Source organism: Myotis myotis, unplaced genomic scaffold, assembly GCF_014108235.1.
Source record: "Myotis myotis isolate mMyoMyo1 unplaced genomic scaffold, mMyoMyo1.p scaffold_m19_p_8, whole genome shotgun sequence".
NCBI classification, from domain to species: Eukaryota; Metazoa; Chordata; class Mammalia; order Chiroptera; family Vespertilionidae; genus Myotis; species Myotis myotis.
This window is the reverse complement of record NW_023416390.1, coordinates 89329428-89350366: the sequence shown is the minus strand read 5'-3', so window position 1 is coordinate 89350366 and position 20939 is coordinate 89329428. Positions and strand designations below refer to the sequence as shown.

The window sequence follows — 20939 nt, the reverse complement described above, 5'->3', positions numbered from 1 at the left end:
CCCTACGTGATTTCATTAAGTTCGTTATAACTGACTGCCTTATGGGCAGCCTTTTTGAATCCAGAAACAAGACAGATGGCTACAGAGCTGGCACTCTGGATAATTGACCTGATAGTCTACCTTGGGAAAGTTTAGGGGACTGTGTCAGCGCCAACTGGGTTGGCCACCGAGTCCTGACTATGGAGGGCCTTGGCATGGTCCTGAGCTTCTAGCCAGACAAACTGCTTCTCCTCCGGGGTGAGACAGGAGGACAGGATGACTTAGATGTGATGCCAGGTCAGGTCATAGGACTGGGTCAGTTACTTAAATTCTACAAGGATGGGGAGTCATCGCCCTGGCTTTGGTCACCCCAAGTTTACTACTTTAGAGCAGTAGACTGCAGCAGCTCAACCTGGGCTTGGAAAAAGACCTAAGATGCCTCTCAATCTGTGCCAGTTCGGACATGGAAAATAGGATGTGTACCCAGACAATACCCTCAGTTCCTGCCACCTCCCTCAGGAGTAGAATGTGCATGAGAATAGAAGAAGCTGTTGAGGAGGTGGTCTTTGGGTGGCCAGAGAGCAAGTGTTAGGTGGGAAAAGGCTGTTTTGGAGCTTGTGTTCTTGGGAGTTGGGCTCCCAGGGGCCAAGGAGAAGGTGTTTGCTGGTTAGGAGAGTCTGGATTTGGGAATCTACTGCAGGTGAGGGAGGGGGCTTATAAACGGGTGGAAGCCGATGGTCTGCTGGGTCAAAAGTAGAATCAGAAGTGTTAGGGGTATAATGTTTTATGTGAAGGAAAGGGATCTGATTGGTAGAGAAGAACTGAAAGAACTGGAGGGTGCAAAAGGCCTGGATGTAGGTAATCTCTGACCATTTTTCATTGTGGTGACAGAAATTATCTAAATTGCTTGGTGTGTCAAAATTGAAAGCACTGTTTTCAGGCCATTGAGACTTATTATCTAGTTTATGTTGTGGCCAAACAGTGTTACAAAGTAAAATGAGTGATTGGGCATGATCTCCCCCGTGAGTGTGCAGAGGGAGTGTAGCATGGCCCATGAGAGGAAGGGTGAGTGACAGACCACAGATCCAAAGGTGACTGTTTAGGGCAGGTGTCCCCACTGCTAAACAAATCACCATGAGAAGGGAGAGATGTTCCTCTGGACTGGGCATCCCCAATCCAGGACCCAAAGCCGAACGGCTGAGGAGCCGTGTGGCCTAGTGTTAGGACTTTTGAGATGAGAGACTTTCAGGAAGTAAGAGAGAGAGTGGGTAGGAGACTCATGACAAGGGAAACTGTGGGACATCACTCACCTGGAGAAGACTGGCTGGTGTGGGGTGGAGGGTCAGCGATGGAGAAGGAGCTCTTTTACATGTCCTCTGGTGTCGTCCTTAGCTGGTTAGAGAGGGCCTGTGAGGGAGGGAGGCCTCATGGAGGCCGGCAATTGAGTCACCTGAGTAGGATTCGGAGGTAAGGCCAGGTCAAGCTGCCACTGCCTATTGTTCTCCAAGTAGCAAACTTGGAGTGACTGAAGCTGGGGCAATGGCTTCCCATCCCTGTGGAACCCCCTCAGGTTTTGGCCCCAAATTTTAGGGTCGTCAAAGTAGGAACATATGAGGTCCAAGGGGTGAAGAATTATGAATTTATTAGGTCATCTGGAAAACCAAATGGGCTGAGCCCCAAAATTGCACCAGCCCCCAAAGATGGAGAGTCAGAGGGTTTTAAAGGACTCTAGGTGGGTTTTTTCTGGGCAGAGAATTATCTGTGCAGTTCTGGATTCTGGTAAACTCCGGAAGGGAGGGAGAATGGTTTTAGCAAATGGAATGTTGCCTAAGCAAGTGGAATGTCCATGGTGAAGTGGCCTCAATTCTCAGGGGAGGAGGTGTAGATTCAATTATTTGATCAGACCTAACAATCATGAGTTCAGTCTGGAATATATTAGTTTTAGGTTAGTAGGCATCAAAGCAGAGATGTCTAGAAGGTATCTGAATAGAGAAGTGTGGAGCTCAGGGGAGACCACAAACTTGGAGATATAAATTTAGAAATTGGTCTATGTTCTGATAATATTCTGGGTTCAATAGTACCCCTCTCCCTAATTTGCAATCACATGGAACTTTAGAATGTAACCTTATTTGGAAATAAGGATCAGATGTAATTAGTCAGTTAAAATGAAATCATGCTATATTACAGAAACCCTTAAATGCAACTGATGTCCTTGTAAAATGGGGTGAGATATGAATACAGAGACTCAGAGACACATGGAGACATACAGAGGGACAAAGTCCACGTGATATGACAACAGAGACAGAGATTGGAATGATGTACTTCTAAGCCAAGGGACACTACAGATTGCCAGGAGCTACCAGAAACTAGGAAGAGACAAGGAAATACTTTCCCCTAGGGCCTTAAGAGGAAGTAATGAATCTGCTGACACTTTATTTTAAACTTTCAGCCTCCAGGACAATATGTTACAGCAGCTTTAGGAAACCAGAGAGAGTATGGAGATACATAAGACTGGACAAGATTGTCAAGGCAGTGAGTGCTGATAAAGAAGTCCATAGACTGAGCCCTGGACATCAACATTAGGAGAGCAAAGAGAAACAGAGCTATCGGTAACAGAAAGTGAGGAAGAGTGACCGATGAAGAAGGTAGAAAACTAGGAAAGCAAGATGTTCCAGACGCTGAGAGAAGAGTTTAACAAAGGGAACAGAATTTAGAATGCTGATGAGAATAAGATGAGGATTGTACATGGAACATTGATTTAGCAACATGGAGGTCATTTATTAACCATGGCAATAAAAGTTTAGATAGAGAACCAAAGATGAAATCTTACTAGAGGAAGTTTAAGAGTAAAGGGGAAAGAGGAACTGGAGATAAGAAGGTATACATAATGCTTTAGGAGTTGTATTGTAGGTCAGAAGAAAGAAGAGAAATGTGGTGGTGTCTATGGTTAAGAGAGCTGAAGAGATTTCCTTTATTTTACCTGTAATATAGGGGAATTGTTGATACAAATAATGCAGTAGAGAGGATAAAATTTAAAAACAAATGTAAAGGAAGGGGAATGTTGTCTGAGTGATGTCTTCAGATAAGTGATGCATGAATTAATATTAGATAAAATGATGGCCATTATTTTAAGTTAACAGAAAGGAAGTAAAATGTATAGGTCCAGAAATTGTTAAGTTAGAGAAGGCATTTATAGAAGTTATTTTCTGATTGCTCAGTATTGTTAGAGAAGCAATAGGCAAGGTCATTGACTAAGAGTGAGGAAAAAGGCAGAGCTGGAGGTCAGAGGAAAGATGGAAGACATTAAATAGTTGCCTGAGACAGTAATTGAATGGACTTAGGAAATACTCTGAGATTAGGAGGACACAAAAAAGGCCCTCTCAAAATTGGTGGTAATAAACTTAAAATTGCTTAGGAGCAGCCCACTTGGTTTGTATTTTTTTCTGCCACCTAAACTGAACAAAAGTAGGATAGGTGTAGGTTGGATTTTAGTAGCTATGGTTCTGCCAAGAAAATATCTTTATTTAATAAAGTAAGAGTGGACCAACTTAATTAAGATGGTATATAAGATGATCATCTTAGTGATGGGCCAGGCAATTTGAGCTGGGGAAGGGGAGGGAAGAGGAAATGAAGGTGTTGAGGAACACTGAATACTGTTAGATTAATACTTAATGCTAAGGATTGTGGGAATCTGGACATTAGTGTGGAATGCTTATATTTGGAATTATGGAATAGAGAGGCTGTATGTCTTAATAATAACAAACACTCAATTCTGATATTGGATCCATGATGTACTAATAAATCATAAATAACAGGAAAATATTGCTGGATGGAGGTACTGAGGGAGCTGTGCATGGTCTCACAACATCAAATGGAAAACAGATGAAGAAGAAGATATCACTGTGTGGGTGGCATCTGATCCTTGAATGAGGCCACATAAAAGAGGTCAATCATGGTTGGAGTTTAGTGAGTGAAGGCAAGTATGGAGTGAAATGACACCAAGAGGTACAGGGGAAGATTAAATAGGATTTTACAGGCCATGGCAAAAAATTAGGATTTTATTCTCAGTACACTGGGAAACTGAGTTATAAAATGTTTTAAAACATTTTATAACCAATAGACACAAATGGGGGGGTGGTGCTGGGGGTTGGGGATAGTCGGGGAGAGGTCAATGGGGGAAAAAGGAGACTTATATAATACATTAAACAATAAAGAACTTAAATTTACAAAAAAGAAGAGAAAATAAATCAATCCATAATAATAAATAAATAAATAAATAAATAAATAAATAAATAAATAAATAAAATAAATAAAACATTTTAGGCAGTGACATCAGGTCTACACTTAAAAAGCTTATTTTGACTATAATGAAAGAATAGATGGATGTGGGGAGAAAAGAGGAAAGACTATAATCTGGGAGGTAAGTTTCGATCTTTTTGCAATGGTCCAGGTGAGAGAAGGTGATGAACTGGATGAGTCCGTAGTGGTTGAGCTGGAAAGAGGTGCAGAAGTTGAGCTAGACAAAGGTGCAGGATTTGCTTTGTAGAGATTAGAGGGCTGCTGGTGACTTGGATGCACAGCCTGTGCGTAGGTGCTGGTAAAGGAAATGAACAGGATGAGTCTTTGAGATTTGCTCTAGGCAACCAGTAGCTAGGTGGCGTCACTCAGTAAGGCAGTAAAGATAGAAAAGAATCTAGTTAGTAAGGACAGTCTGGAATAGACAGGGTTGGACATGTAGAAGAGCTCCTTTCAAAGTGAAATAATGAAGTAAAAAACTGCAACTCTTTTAAAGGAACTATGAGAATGGACTCCTGCTCACAGAGGGGGTCCAACTCCTTCATCTGTTTTCCATTTGATGTTGTGAGATGAGGTGTTGCTGTATGTCTTCCTTGTAGATCTCAAATTACCCAGATTAAATGAGGATGTGTTTTTTGTTAGTTTGTTTATTTGGATGTTTGTTTTTGTTTTTGTTTTTTTGTGTTTTGTTTTTTTTTTTTTTTAGAGAGAGAGAGAGAGAGAGAGAGAGAGAGAGAGAGAGAGAGAGAGAGACATTGATTGATTGCCTCCCATATGTGCCCCAACCAGTGATCAAAACCACAGCCTAGGTATGTGCCCTGACCGGGCATAGAACCTGCAACCTTTTGGGGAATACGGGAGGACACTCCAACCAAGTGAACCATCTGACCAGGACCCCAGGATAAATTTTTAAACTCTCACTTTGTGTAGATCCACCCAGTCACACATGTGTTTAAAGTCCTAGGAGATTCTTTTTTACAAGAAAACGTGCAAATTCTTTGTCATTTTAGTACAAGACTTCTCCATATGATCCACCACTCTCTTCCACATCCCACTCACTTTGCAGTGTCTTAGATATGGCCATCTTCCAAAATGAGGAAGTGAACTGGGTAAATGTCTGCAAAAATCTTACCAATTCGACTGGCCTAAAGTTCTAGCACTTTGAGCAGTGTAAAATTTACCCCATTGTTCTGCTTCTATCTCTACAACTACATAAGCATATCAGTTTTTCTTGTTGTTTTGCCTACGTTCTACCTTCCTCCAATAAAGGGTTTTCTCTGAACACACTCTCATATTGCCTGAACCACAAAGTATGTTATCATTGTCTATCAAATCATCCATACTCCTTTTGCATGGCCATCTGCTTCTCTATCCGTCTACTCATTCATCTACCTGACCACACATCTCTTTGGAGACAGCATGGTATAGTGGAAGGAGAATATACTTTAAATTTCTGTACTCCTGGATTTAAACCTGATTTCATTATGAATATTATTATTACTATTATTGTTATTATTTGGGGATATTTTCACCTCTCTGAAATTTCATTACCTAATTTAAAGACTTTATAAAAAATATCTTTTGTACCAGTTTAAATACCTAACACCTGGTAATCATATTTTAGCAGACAAGTATGACCATTGCTTTTGTCTCCTTCAATTAGCTTATATCTCCTTAAAGATATAACTATCTCATTAAATGGAGCAGTTTGCCAGACAGATAAGGAGGCAGAGGGATATTTCCAGCTGAGAAGAAAACAACAGTCACAGAGGCAATAAAGAACATTATTTGGGGAGATGCTGAGTTTTCAGGTGTGATTAAGATATGGACAATATGTGATAAAGTCCAAAAAGTAAGAAAAGAGCCTTGCATGTCAGGCTATGAAGTTGGAATGTATCATGTAGAATTAGGAAGCCTTGGAATTTTTTTATGTCGTTGAGTCATATGTTGAAATATGTGTTAAAATATGCTAATGGCAGTGTGGAAGATAAATTATAGTAGAAAGATTGGGAAAGTCAAAACAGCTAAAACAGAAAAAAACAACAACAAATATCCTTAATCAACTGAGGTGCACAAAGTTTTACCATATGAACCAGCTCCAGACATTGGGTAATATTTGACCTTTTCAATTCTGAGTTTCTTTTTACTAAATTTCCCATTCTCGTGATAAGGTAATTGTCAAGCAAGATATACTAGTAAAATGCCTTGGTAAAAGAGGCATGGTTACTCTTTGTTAAGTATTAAAGCATCTTTGAAGATTGGTCCCACAGAGACACAAGGGGGAATGGCCATATGAAGACAACAGAGGTCATTGGAGAGAGGCATCTATAAGATTCCATGGATTGCAGGCATTTACCAGAAACTATGGCGAGGCAGGGAGGGATACTAAGTGCATAGAGCCTTTGAGAGAACATTTTGAACATCTGACCTCCAGAACATAAGTAGAATAATTTCTGTTGTTAAACACACACACACACACACACACACACACACACACACACACACACACACAACAAAGGTATAAAATAGGTCCAACACTCTCAAGAGATCATGACTTTTCTTTAATCTTTAACCTAAAGGCCTTTGTCCTGAACCATTTACATCTACACAGATGTGTGCAGATTCTAGCACTGACCAATTAAAGCCAAGCCAAATCCAATAATAAGCCTGTCAGATTTGACCTCCAGACATTTGGAGTGTGGATTCCAAAGAGTTTGGACTGCAGAGAGGAGCTGTCTATGGGCTGTGGCCATAGATCTGAGAAGTTGTCCAGCGGTCCATGTGACCAAATTCTAATAGGCTGAGTTATCCCTTTGAAGAGGCAAGGGTTTCCACTATGCTTCCAAGAGACCAAAGAATCCTGTTGGACAGCATGAGCTTGTGAGGTGGGAGAGGGAGGAGGGGCAATAGCAGTGGCAGCCTAGAGTTTCTCACTCCCACTTCAACCCAAGCTGCTCCACATGTTTCTGTTTTCTATATGAGTCATCACTGTGTATTTTATTCAATAAAGTGTTCTAAATTGAAAACTACCTATAAATCCCTGATCTAGGTATATTTCATCCAGATACATGAAAAAGAGATGGAATCCTAAACACTAACAAGAGGCAGAAGGTTGGAGGCAGTGTATGGGATTGCAAACCTGAATAAATTCCGAGACATCATGATCTCAGTTGTAGGTAGGAAGGAGGGTAAAACAGTACAGATGCCACTCAATTCCAGATGGGGCCTCCAGGACTTATCCAGGACTTTGGCATGTCACTTGGAATTTTCTAAACAGATGTTGTCCCAAGTCCAGGTTAATAAACTACAGGATAGAGAAATATCTATGAATAAGTTATTAGTCTCAGGACATATCTAATAAAATAGAAACATGCAAATTGACCGTACCTCCACTACACCCATAAGCCACGCCCACAAGCCAATCAGAGGGACTATATGGAAATTAACCCAACCAAGATGACAGCTGGCAGCCACGGAGCTGGAGCAAGCAGGAAGCTTGGTTGCCCCAGTGATGGAGGAAGCCAAGCTTCCTGCCTACCTTGGCCGGCTGTGGCCTCTGCTCAAGGCAACAAAGTTTCAATTATAGAAGATAAATAAATCCCAGATACCTGCTTCAAGCCAGCCTCCACTGGGAGCTTGGGTGGCAGGGGGCTGTGGCCATCCTGCAAACAGCCATCAATCCCTCATCCAGGATGGCTACACCCTCATGGGTGAAGGTCCCCACTGGGGGGTTTGGCCAGCCTGCAAACAGCCATAAGCTCCTCACCCAGGCTGGCCAGGCACCCCAGCAGGACCCTCACCCTGATCTGGGGCATCCTCTAGGGCAGGGTGGGCAAACTTTTTGACTAGAGGGCCACAATGGGTTCTTAAACTGGACCGGAGGGCCGGAATAAAAGCATGGATGGAGTGTTTGTGTGAACTAATATAAATTCAAAGTAAACATCATTACATAAAAGGGTACGGTGTTTTTTTTTAGTTTTATTCATTTCAAACGGGCCGGATCCGGCCCGCGGGCTGTAGTTTGCCCACGGCTGCTCTAGGGCAAAGCAGCCAGCCTCCACCCATGCACCAGGCCTCTATCCTATATAACAAAAGGGTAATATGCAAATTGACCCTAACAGCAGAATGACTGGGAATGAGTGGTCACTATGACACACACTGACCACCAGTGGCCAGACGCTCAATGCAGGAGCTGTATCCTGGTGGTCAGTGCGCTCCCACAGGGGAAGCTCTGCTCAGCCACAAGCCAGGCTGATGGCTGCCAGTACAGCAGTGGTGGTGGGAGCCTCTCCCGGCTCCTCAGCAGATCTAAGGATGTCCAACTACAGCTTAGGCCTGCTCCCCGCTGGCAAGTGGACATCCCCTGAGGGCTCCCGGGCTGCTAGAGGGATGTCTGACTGCCAGCTTAGGCCCAATCCCCCAGGAAGCAGGCCTAAGCCAGAAAGTGGACATTCCCTGAGGGGTCCCAGACTGCGAGAGGGCACAGGCCGGGCTGAGGGACCCCCCCCAAGTGCACAAATTTTTGTGCACCAGGCCTCTAGTCTATATAATAAAGAGTCAGGGTCAAAACAACTGATTACCACCAAAGTCTCAACCAGACCGAAAGTGCTGGGTTGCCACAGCACTGACTGTCAAGGGGGCTGCGGATCAGGCCCAGAGAGAGGCCTGCAGAAAGAGAGAGGCAGGGTCTGATCAATAGCCTCTGTGGAAGCCATTGATCAAAACTTGCCTCTCTTCCTCTCCCGGCCTGGCCAACAGCCATGCCTCCATTTATCTCCAGGCCTCCACAGGGGCTTCTGATCAGCCCCACCTTTCTGATCAGGCCCTGTTGATAGGCCCAGAGATCTGACTGGCATAGAAACTGACCAATCAGAACCAAATCTGGGTGAATGTGAGTAACCAATGGCTGCCTAGGAGGTGGAACTTTTGATGCTGACTGGCATAGAAACTGACCAATCAGAACCAAATTGGCCAGCAGTGAAGGGCAGTTGAGAACGAGATCAGGCAGGCAGTCAGGTGAGTGGTTAGGAGCCAGCGGTCCCAGATTGTGAGAGAGATGTCCCCAGTTGGAGAGGGTGCAGGTTGGGCTGAGGGAACCACCACCTCTGTGCACAAATTTTGGGCACCAGGCCCCAAGTTGAGAATAAGTACCACCCTGGCTGGGAAGTTCAGTTGGTTTGAATGTCATCCAGATATACAAAGTTTGAGGGTTCAATCCTGGGGCAGGGTATATATAAGAATCTACCAATGAATGCATAAATAAGTGGAACAACAAATCTCTCTCTCTCTCTCCTTCTCTCTCTCTCATCAATAAATAAAACAAAACATAAAAATATTTTTAAAAAGAGAATAAGTATCACTCTTATTTATACTACTTCAAAAACATTTTTTTTTATGTAAACAATTTTCTAAGCTCCACTGAATTTTCATGGACCTTCCTATCTTTGTCCATCCCGCACTCACTCCCTTCTACCATTTCTTCCTTCTTTCATCCCTCCTTCTTTTTCTCACCTTCTCCCTTCCTTTCTTATTTCCTACCTTTCAAATTTACTGAATATTTACAATGGACCAGGCACTGGGAATCTACAGATATATTACACATGTACAGATTCCTAAGGAGTTAACAGATTGTGTAAGAGACAGGCAAGTAAGTAAACAACACAACCCAGCACATGCTTAGATAGAGGTGAGCACAGTGCTTATGGGAACAGAAGTCAGGAAAGGGTTTCTGGATGAGGTAATCTTACACTGAACTTTGGAGAATGGGAAGAAGTAAGCTCAATTAGAAAGTCTGGAGTGGAAGAGAGTTCTAGGCTGAGCTGATCACATATGGTCCATGGGAAACCATGTTTCTTGGAGCCAGCCAGATTTAGTTTCTAAATATGAGTCCATCACTCGCTATGAATGATGAAAAATTATTTACCTCTTAGCACCTATGTTTTTTTAGTTGTAAAATTCAGGGGAAATGTATTTTAGATGAAAAGGGAGTTATAAGTAGAAACTCAAGCATGATATAAGCCATATTGTAACTTTGTCCTTGAAGCAGCAAGAAAGTTTACCAGAATATAACTAGCCCTCCTTGATTTAAAATAGATTCCTTATCCTTGTGTTTAAATATTTTGTATAAACATAAATTCTCCTCTCAGTTTTTAAAAGTGACATTGATATTCCCTATTGTCTGATTCTGAAAAGTAAAACATGTCATAGATTTTGCCTAAAGACTTTAAAAAAAAACATGATCTTGATACAACTAGAGGGCTCCACTATTAATGGGCTTTGTTGACACTTTTACAGAGCACTTGCTGGTGACAAAGCTCATTCCATTATATGTATTTTTATTCTAGAATAATATTTGGAAAATCCCTAAATGGGACAAAAATCTATTTCATTTCTAATTTCCATATTGTGAACATTTTATCGCCATCTATATGTACACAATGAAGATGTATGCTCTCTATTGTATATCTACTAACATAAAAATATAACTGAGACCAAATAGGAGAGGATGCATTATAGTTCTTTAGATAAATTGTAGTGAACTCCTGGTCAGAACAATGAATATTTGGTTTATTATATTTCTAGACATTTTCTTCCCTCAGTCAGTGGTCTATGGGACTATAAACTTGTTAACAGAAGGAAAGATGGGCATAAGAAACTCTATGGAGAAAATGAAAACATGCAGATAAAGCAGATAGTTAGAAGAAGTTGAGGACAGGGACTGCAGGAGAACCCTGAGACCAGCAGACATGATAGTGCCCTCCAAGAACTTGATGCCAATCTGCTGAATCACCAGAGTACATGCTGGAAGGAGAGATTTGCCTCTTAGCTCATTGACTAAGCAGTTAAAGAAAATATTGGAGGAAGCTGGTAAATTAGCCTCCTTTCCTGAACCCACACTATTCTCTATCTCAACCCAGTGCCTTGTAGCAGACTAAAAGTCACTCTTTAGTGGTGTCAGACATATTATATTTTATTAATCCTTACTGGACAGTATTTTCCATTAATATTTAGAGAGATTGAAAAGAAGAGAGGAAGAGAGAGAGAGAGAGACATTCATGTGAGAGAGACACATCAATGGGTTGTCACCTGCATGCACTCTGATGATCTGGGCCAGGGATGGAGCATGCAACCCAGATACACGCCCTTGATCAGGAATCAAACCCATGACTCATTGGTGTGCAGGCTGGTGCTCTAACCACTGAGAAAACCAGCCAGGGCTCAAACTTATTTTTAAGTTAAGAATTGGGTTTTTTCTTCCTATGAATTATAAGAAAACTAGAGACCCAGAGCATGAAATTCATGCACTGGAGGGGGGTGTTTCCAGCTCAGCCTGTACCCTCTCCAATCTGGAACATCCCCTTCACAATCCGGAACTGATGGCTCCCAACTGCTCTCCTGCCTGCCTGTCTGATAGCCCCTAACCACTTCTGTATGCCAGCCTGATCACCTCCTAACCACTCCCCTGCCAGCCTGATCGATGCCTAACTGCTCCCCTGCCCACCTAATCACTCCCAACTGCCCTCCCCTGACAGCCTAGTCACCTGTAACTTCCCTCTCCTTCTGGCCTGGTTGCCTCTAACTGCCCTCCCCTTCTGGCCTGGTTGCCCTTAATTGCCCTCCCCTGCTGGCCTGATCGCCCACAACTGCCCTCCCCTGCCAGCCATCTTGTGGCTGTGGGCGCCGCCATCTTTGAGGATGGGGCAGTCAATTAGCATATTCCCTCCTTATTGGCTGTGGGCAACCTTTGCAATGGTGTGAGGGTCAATTAGCATATTACCTCTTTATTAGATAGGATTAGTTAGTGAAAGGTTTCAGGATATCTCATTGAGAAATTCTGGGAGGGATTTGTTGCAAAAAACACCAAAGAAAATAAGATCAATACTTGTAGGGCTGTAAAATAACTGGTTGAGATGTTTTATTTGTTACTAATTTATTTTTAATTATAATTGACATAAATCATTACATCAGCTCAGGTGTACAACATAATGACTCAACATTTTTATATCTTACAAAGTGATCACAGCAATGAGTCTACTGACCATCTGTCATCATAGTTATGATGATGGTGTTGACTCTGTTGCTTATGCTGTACATTACATCCGTATGACATTTTATAACTGGAAGTTTGTACTTAATTCTTGTCTTCTTTCTCAGCCCTCCCACACCCTTTCCCTTCTAGCAACTATCAATCTGTTCTATGAGTTTGTTTCTGTTTGATTTTGTTTGTTCATTTGTTTTGTTTTTTAGAATTCACAAATAAGTAAAATCAGACAGTCTTTGTCTTTCTCTGTCCAACTTATTTTACTTAGCATAATACCCTCCCATCCATGTTATTGTAAATGGCAAGATTTCATTCTATTTTATGGTTGGGTAACATTTCATCCTATGAATAAAGCACATCTTATTTATCCATTTACCTATCAATGAATATCTAGGTTGCTTTCATATCTTGGCTAGTGTAAATAATACTGCAATGAATATAGGCATGCATGTATTTTTTCAAATTATTATTTTTGTTTTCTTTGGATGAATATTCAGAAGTGGAATTGCTGGGTTATACAGTAGTTTTTTGTTTTGTTTTTTTGTTTGTTTGTTTCTTTTTGAGGAACCACCATAGTGGCTGCACTAATTTGCAATCCCCCAACAGTGCACTAGGGTTCCCTTTTCTCCACATCAGTGGCAACACTTGTTACTTTTTTCTTTGTGATAATAGCCATTCTACCAGGTGTGAAATATCCCATAGCTTTGATTTGCATTTCCCTTATAATTAGTCATTTTGAATATTTTTTTCATATGTCTATTGGCCATCTGTATGTCTTGTTTGGAGACATGTCTATTCAGAACCTCTGCTCATTTTTTTTTTTTAAATGGATTGTTTGATTTTTGATGTTGAGTTGTATGAGTTCTTTATATATTTTATAATATAACTTTTTACAAGATATATAATTCACAAATATCTTCTCCATTTCAATAAGTAGCCTTTACATTTTATTGATGGCTTTCTTCACTGTGCAAACGTTTTTTTAGTTTGATGTAGTTCCACTTGACTTTTTTTGCTTTTGTTGCCTTTGCCCAAGGAGACATATTAAAAAAATAGCATTGCTAAGAAGGATGTAAAGAGTTTCCTTCTAGGAGTGTCAGGTATTACAATTAAGTCTTTCATTCATTTTGAGTTCATTTTTGTATATGATGTAGGAAAATGGCCTAGTTTTACTTTTTGTATATGTGTGTTTTGTTTTTACAACCCCATTTATTGAAGAGACTATCTTTTCCCTTTGTATATTTTGCCTTCATTGTCACAGATTAGTTGGGCTTATTTCTGGGATGTCTATTCTGCTCCATTGATCTATCTGTTTTTGTGCCAGTATCATACTGATTTGATTTCTATAGTTTTGTGATATAGTTTGAAATCAGAGAATGTGATACTCCAACTTTGTTCTTTTTTCTCAAGATTCCTTTGGCTATCCTGAGTCTTTTGTGAAAAATGCCATTGGTATTTTGATAGGCATTGTGATAAATTGGTAGATTGCTTTGAGCAGTGAGCATTTTAACAATGTTAATTATTTGAGTACATGACCATAGTTTAGCTTTTCTTTTAGTTGTGTCTTCTTCACTTTCTTTTATCAATGTCTTATAATTTCCAGAGCACAAGTCTTTTACTTCCATGGTTAAATTTATTTCTAGGTATTTTATTGTTTTTGTTTCAATTGTAAATGGAATTATTTTCTTAATTTCTCTTACAGATGACTCATTTTTGTATAGAAAACAATAGAATATTAATTTTGCATTCTTTAACTTTATTCAAATATTAGTTCTAACAATTTTTATTGGGATGTTTAGAGTTTTCTATAATATAGTTTTATTTATCTGCAAATAGTAAGAATTTTACTTCTTTATTTTCTGTTTGAATCTTTTTATTTCCTTTTCTTGTGTGATTGCCTTGGCTGTTGCTTCCAATATTATGTTGAATAAGAGTAGTGAAAGTGTGCATGCTTATCTTGTTCCTGATGTGAGAGAAAAAGCTTTCAGCTTTTAACCATTGAATATTATGCTCGCTTATGGGTTTGCTGTACAGCCTTTTGTATATTGAGGCATGTCTTTTTATAGCCACTTTTTTTAAGTGTTTTATAATAAAAAGAATGTTGAATTTTGGTGATTCCTTTTCTGAATCTATTGAGATGTCATGATTTTTCTCCTTTATTTTGTTGTTATGGTACAGCACATTGATTACTCTGTGGATATTGAAGCATCTGTAATTCCTGGAATAAATTTCACTTGATCACATTGCATTATCTTTTTAATGTATTGTTGTATTTTAGTTGCTAATATTTTGTTGAAAAATTTTGCTTCTATCTCTATCGGGAATATTGGCCTATAATTTTCTATTTTAGTAGTTTCATTGTATTGTTTGTTATCAGGTAACATTGGCCTCATAGAATGAGTTTGAAAGCTTTCCTCCTTCATTTTTTAAAAATATAATTTTAAATAATTTTACATTTTGATTGTTTGGCTGCAATTATCTGTGAATATGTCTGGTCCTAAACTTTTGTTTGTTGAGTGTTTCATTGTTTGTTTGTTTTTTTGTTTTACTTTTTGAGTACTGATTCATTTTTCTTTTTATATGGAACTAGATGTCTCATGCATGAAATTAGTGCACAGGGTAGGGGGGTGGGGGGTGGTCCCTCAGCCTAACCTGCATTCTCTCGCAATCTGGGACCCTTTGGGGGATGTCTGACTGCTGGTGCGGGATCGGGCCTAAACTGGCAGTCGGACATCTCTCTCTCAATCCAGGACCGCTAGCTCCTAACCACTTGCCTGCCTGCCTCATCATCCCTAACCACTCATCTGCCAAACTGATCAGCCCTAACCTCTCACCTGCCTGCCTCATCACCCCTAGCTGCCTCTGCCTTGGCCCCCGCTGCCAGGGCTTCATCTGGGATGACATCCTGAAAGTTGTTCAGCTGTCCAGTCTAATTAGCATATTAAACTTTTATTATTATAGATATTAATCAGTATGTTTAGGTTTTCTATTTCTTCCTGGCTCATTCTTAGAAGATTACATGTTTCTAGGATATTATCCATTTATTCTTGTCTAATTTTTTATTCATAGTATTCTTTTATAATACTATATAGTTTTGTGTTGTTGATTATTACTTCTCTTTCATTTCTGATTTTATTTGGCTCCTCTATCTTTTTTATTTCCTTGATAAGACTGGCTGAAGTTTCATCTTTTTTTTTTTTAAAAAAAACTAGCTTAGTTTTGTCAACCTTTTCTATTGTTTATTTTTTTGGTCCCATTTTATTTTTTTCTGCTCTGATCTTTATTTCCTTCCTTCTACTCACTTTGGGTTTTGTTTGTTCTTCATTTTCTTTTTTTTTAATATTTATTATTGAGATTATTATAGATGTTCCTCTTTTTATTTCCCATTGTCCCCCTCCATCTGGTTCCCACCCCACTCCAGGCCTTCACCACCCTATTGTCTGCAGAGATAATGCGCACATGCATATAACATCTTTGGTTAGTATCTTCCTGTCTCCCCCACCCCCTTCCTTCTGAGATTTGTCAGTCTTTCCCATGTTTCCATGCCTCTGATTCTATTTTATTCATCAGTTTATTTTGTTCATTAGATTTTTTTGTTCCTTTATTTTGATGTTTACATTCAATGTTGATAGATATGTACTTATTGCCATTTTTATTGTTCACTTCTTTTTCTTCTTCTTCTTCTTCTTCTTCTTCTTCTTCTTCTTCTTCTTCTTCTTCTTCTTCTCTTCTTATTCCTCCTCCTCCTCCTCCTCCTCCTCCTCCTCCTCCTCCTCCTCCTCCTCCTCCTCCTCCTCCTCTTCCTCCTCCTCCTTCTCTTTCTCCTCCTCCCCCTCCTTCTCTTTCTCTTCCTCTTTCTCTTCCTCTTCTGAAAAAATCCCCTTCAGCATTTCATGTAGTACTGGTTTGGTGGTGACTAACTCCTTTAGCTTTTTCTTGTCTGTGAAGCTCTTTATCAGACCTTCAATTCTAAATGAGAACTTTGCCGGGTAGAGTAATCTTTAGGTCCTTGCCATTCATCACTTTGAACATTTCTTGCAACTCCCTTCTGGCCTGCAAAGTTTCAGTCTCAATGTGCTTTTTTCTTTACTTCTCTAGCTGTAGGACTTTCTTCTTTACTTCTCTAGATTTCAGGCAGTTCTGAATGATGGTTTGCATTTTATTTGAAATTTTTATGTGGTTGTGGGAGGTGGTATATATCACTGTTTACCTATGCCGCCATCTTGGTTCTCTCTGTTCTTCATTTTCTATTTCCTTTAGGTGTAAATTTAGATTATTTATTTGATACTTTGTTTGTTTCTTGATGTAGGCACACAACACTATGAATTTCCCTCTTTTAACTGCTTTTGCTGCATCTAACAATTTTCGATCATTGTGTTTCCATTTTTATTTGTCTTAAAATACTGTTTTATGTCTGCTTGATTACTTTATTAACCTAATAATTGTTTAGTAAAATGTTGTTTGGTAACCTGTGTTTGTATTTTTTTTCCAACTTTCTTATTGCAATAGATTTCTAGTTTTTTAACATCAATAATGAGGAAGATACTTGATATGATTTCAATATTCTTAAAATTTCTGAGACTTGTTTTGTGGCCTAATGTGTGGTCTATTCTGGAAAATAGTGCAGACACACTTGAAAATAATGTGCATTCTGCTGATTTGGGGTATAATGTTCTGGAGGCATATGTTAAGTCCATATGCTCTAACGTGTTGCTAAAGCCACTTGTTGATATTAGATCTGGATGATCTATTCATTTATGTGAGTAAGGTTTTAAAATACCCTATTACTATTGTGTTATTGTCAATATCTCCCTTTCTGCCTGTTAATATTTGATTTAGGTATTTATTTGCTTTGTTGGGGTGTTTTTGACATAAATTGTGATGTTAAGGAAGCTTCAGAATTTTTTAACAGGATTCCCATTGAGATTATTGACATCTAAAATGAATGGTTGTGAAGTAGGTGTTAGAAAAGATGTATGAAATAGAAGTGATTTCTAAAATGGACAAATGCATACATATAAATATGTGTATGAATGAGCCAAAGTGTGGGATTGTAAAAGACTCCAAATTCCCTTCAGGAATGTGATTCTTATCATTATGACTGATACATAATTGTCACATGCTGATTATGTTTATTTGGTTGAATTAAATATTAAAACACTCAGATTCTTAAAATTAGAAGTCTGAAAGAGAATACCATCTAAAGCAACTAGTGAACCAAAAGACAAGGAGATAAGAAAACCAGGATTGACTATAGGGAGCTTCTCCTCTTAGCTGACTGTTAGGTAATGGCCTCATAACTCAAATGCTATAATAAAAGCATATCTTTTAAAAAGTTAAATTATAACATAATTAAAGCATGCATTTCTTATTTAATTTAAAATTTCAACTTAATTGAATAATAATGATCAATTAAAATATAATCTGATCATACTTCTAAATTTTATGGGTCTTATTTTTAATTCTAATTTCTAACATTTATTTTTCAAGGAAGCTTACAAGTTCACTATCAGCTGAGCAAGGAAGAAACCCATGTGTTCACCATTGAGGTAGAGAACTTTGCTAATAGAAGGATGCACCACTTGAAGATTAACCGAGAGGGAAGAGAGCTTACCATTCAGGTAACTTATTTTCCTCTTTTTATGCCTTGGATGCTCAAAAAACACTTTTCTGAGCTTCTATCCCACGCCAAGTATGGAACCAAGTTCTAGAGATAGATATGAATTACACTTGGCCCAGTCTTTGAAAAAGTTGAATAATGGTTCTCAGAGTGTTGCTGCACCCTTTCAGCCAGCATCAGCATTACTTGGGGCTTTGTTAGAAATGCAGATTCTTGGGCCCTACAACAGGTCCACTTAATCAGAAACTTCTTTGCAAGGGAGTCAGCAGGTGATTCTGATGCCTACTTAAGATTATAACCCTGAATTGTAGTAGAATGGGAAGACATATGAGTGAACTGGAAATCATGAGAGACTGGCCAGAGCTAAGACAGAAGTGTGCCCATGTGAAATGAGAGCATGGAGGAAGACACTGGACATCAGTATTCAATTCCTGGGTGAAGTTAGGACTAAAGTGAGTCTTGGAGGTTAATAGGAATTGGCTAGATGAAGAGAGAGCAAAGTGCTCAGGCAGGGAATCTATGGGAGCATTGGTAAAGTTGTCCTGAAGAGTACAGTATGTGGCCCTGGCTGGTTAGAGTTTCAGCCCTGTGGACCAAAAGGTTGTGGGTTCAATTCCTGGTCAAGGCCATGTACCATGACTGTAGGTTCAATCCCAGGCCCTGGTCAGGGCACATGCAGGAGACAACCAGGCTCTCTCTCTCTCTCTCTCTCTCTCTCTCTCTCTCTCTCTCTCTCTCTACCTCTCTCTCCCTCTCTTTCACTCTCTATAAAAATTAATGGAAAAATATCCTTGAGTGAGAATTTTTTAAAAAGTACAGTATGTGGCAGGCACTCCATAGAATTTCAGTGTAAAATTCATGGTATAAAGATCACACAGGAGACGATAGAGAATTGGCAGAGTCCACATCATCCTTTCTAGAATCATGACCTGAAGTTAACCTTTAAATCTTCCCAGCAGTCACCCCTTATTTGTTTTAATCCATCATATTTTTTATCTCCTAGGACTCCGTGGTCGGCAAACTGCAGCTCATGAGCCACATGCGGCTCTTTGGCCCCTTGAGTGTGGCTCTTCCTAAGCCTTAGGAGTACCCTAATTAAGTTAATAACAATGTACCTACCTATATAGTGTAAGTTTAAAATATTTGGCTCTCAAAAGAAATTTCAATCGTTGCACTGTTGATATTTGGCTCTGTTGACTAATGAGTTTGCCGACTACAGTCTAGGGCAGTGATGGCGAACCTTTTGAGCTCGGCGTGTCAGCATTTTGAAAAACCCTAACTTAACTCTGGTGCCGTGTCACATATAGAAATTTTTTGATATTTGCAACCATAGTAAAACAAAGACTTATATTTTTTATATTTATTTTATATATTTAAACACCATTTAACAAAGAAAAATCAACCAAAAATATGAGTTCACGTGTCACCTCTGACACGCGTGTCATAGGTTCGCCATCACTGGTCTAGGTGATCATTTTAACCCTCCTTATGTCTTCTATACCAACAAAAATCTTAACTACATATTTACTCTCAGCAGATGACATTTTTTTCTTCTTTCTTGTGAAAAAGATTTAACATTCGGACGGTATATACTCACCATCACATTTACCCAACCACCTGCATCTGTGTCTTTGTACTCTTTCTGTGACTTGTTGTAGACTATATAGAGTTAATGGCCCTAGCTAAGGCCTGATCCACCACTTGTGGGCTAAATCTCATATCCTACTTAGAAACATTCCTTCAGCATTCTGCGCTTTCCTTCTCTTTTCAACATTTACCAGCTCTATCGGATGGCTTCCCAAAGCATAAATCATGCAAACATTACATAAATAGCAAACAACAACAACAACAGAAAACAAACAAACAAACAAAAAACACTAAAAAACATGCTCTAAGGCAGGGAAGGAGAACTTTTATCCTCTTATCTAATTATATTTTTTCTGTTAGTTTATTGCTCACATCCTTGGAGATATTTTATATATACTTGGTCTCTGAATTTTGCATATATTTTTTTTAAAATCCATATCAATGATTTTTCTCCTTGTGTTACAGCAAAATAATACTTCTTAAGACACCATGGCCTTATCTTGCAAAATCCAATGGTCTTTTCTTACTTGTCTTCTCATCACCATTTAACACAGCACTTGCTTTCGGCTTTTGGGTCATATTGCCATTAGGCTTGCAGGACATACTTTCACCTGGTGTTTCTTCCTGTGTCTAATTTATCTTGTTGGTCCCCCTTTAACTTCCAAATTCTAACCTTTGGAATCTCCCTGGACTCCATCTTCAGAGTCTTCTCTTTTTAAACTGCACTCATTCTGTGGCTCATTTCACTCACCCAGTCTGTTAGGGGCAGAAATAGAATATTGGGGACCAGCTATAATTATAAGAAATATTAATCGTGCTCTGTTAACCACGATGGTTCTGTTCTGATTAGAAAGCACACCCTAACTTTGTTGGGAGTTATACACCCTGGGACATGGGAGCTAATATCGGAATGCAGTCCATCCTCCTTCTGAGAACTGACTGTCATTATGGAGAGATTTACAATCTCATGTATGAAATAATCTAGTCCTGGAGGCACCTCCTCTTTACAACCCCCAGCCCCTATCGCCTGTAATCTGGTCCCAGGGCACCCAGAGGCACCTGACCTCTGTGCCCCACCCCCCAGCCCGCATGACTAGTAACCTGTAATGACTATACCATGCCTACTTCCCCACGCCTATAATTCTTACTTTCCCAAGTAATCTTTGCCTTTCTATTCAGTATAAGCAGCTTGTTTATGCAGAGGGGCAGACCAGATTTTTGTGGCTGACCTGCTGCTCTCCCATACTGCTGGCAGGATTGGAATAAATGCTCATATATGACTCAACCCTGTCTCTGCTTAATTTGCTCAAGTACTGACAGGCAGCCCAGACCCCTTGGTTGTCTGGTTACAAGTCCATGTGAAATGCTGATAAATTAATCCCAAATGCCATTTGTATGCTGACGAATGAATCCCAA

The 20939-nt window shown here is 39.7% G+C and overlaps 1 protein-coding gene across 1 annotated transcript in view; it reads left to right on the top strand.

Moving 5' to 3' along the window:
* CNTNAP5 (contactin associated protein family member 5) overlaps positions 1-20939 on the top strand; it is an 876948-nt gene that overhangs the window by 784642 nt on the left and 71367 nt on the right. The window contains exon 20 of the mRNA XM_036320828.1: positions 17807-17937. Coding sequence (XP_036176721.1) covers positions 17807-17937 — 131 coding nt within the window. The remainder of the gene's footprint in view (positions 1-17806; positions 17938-20939) is intronic.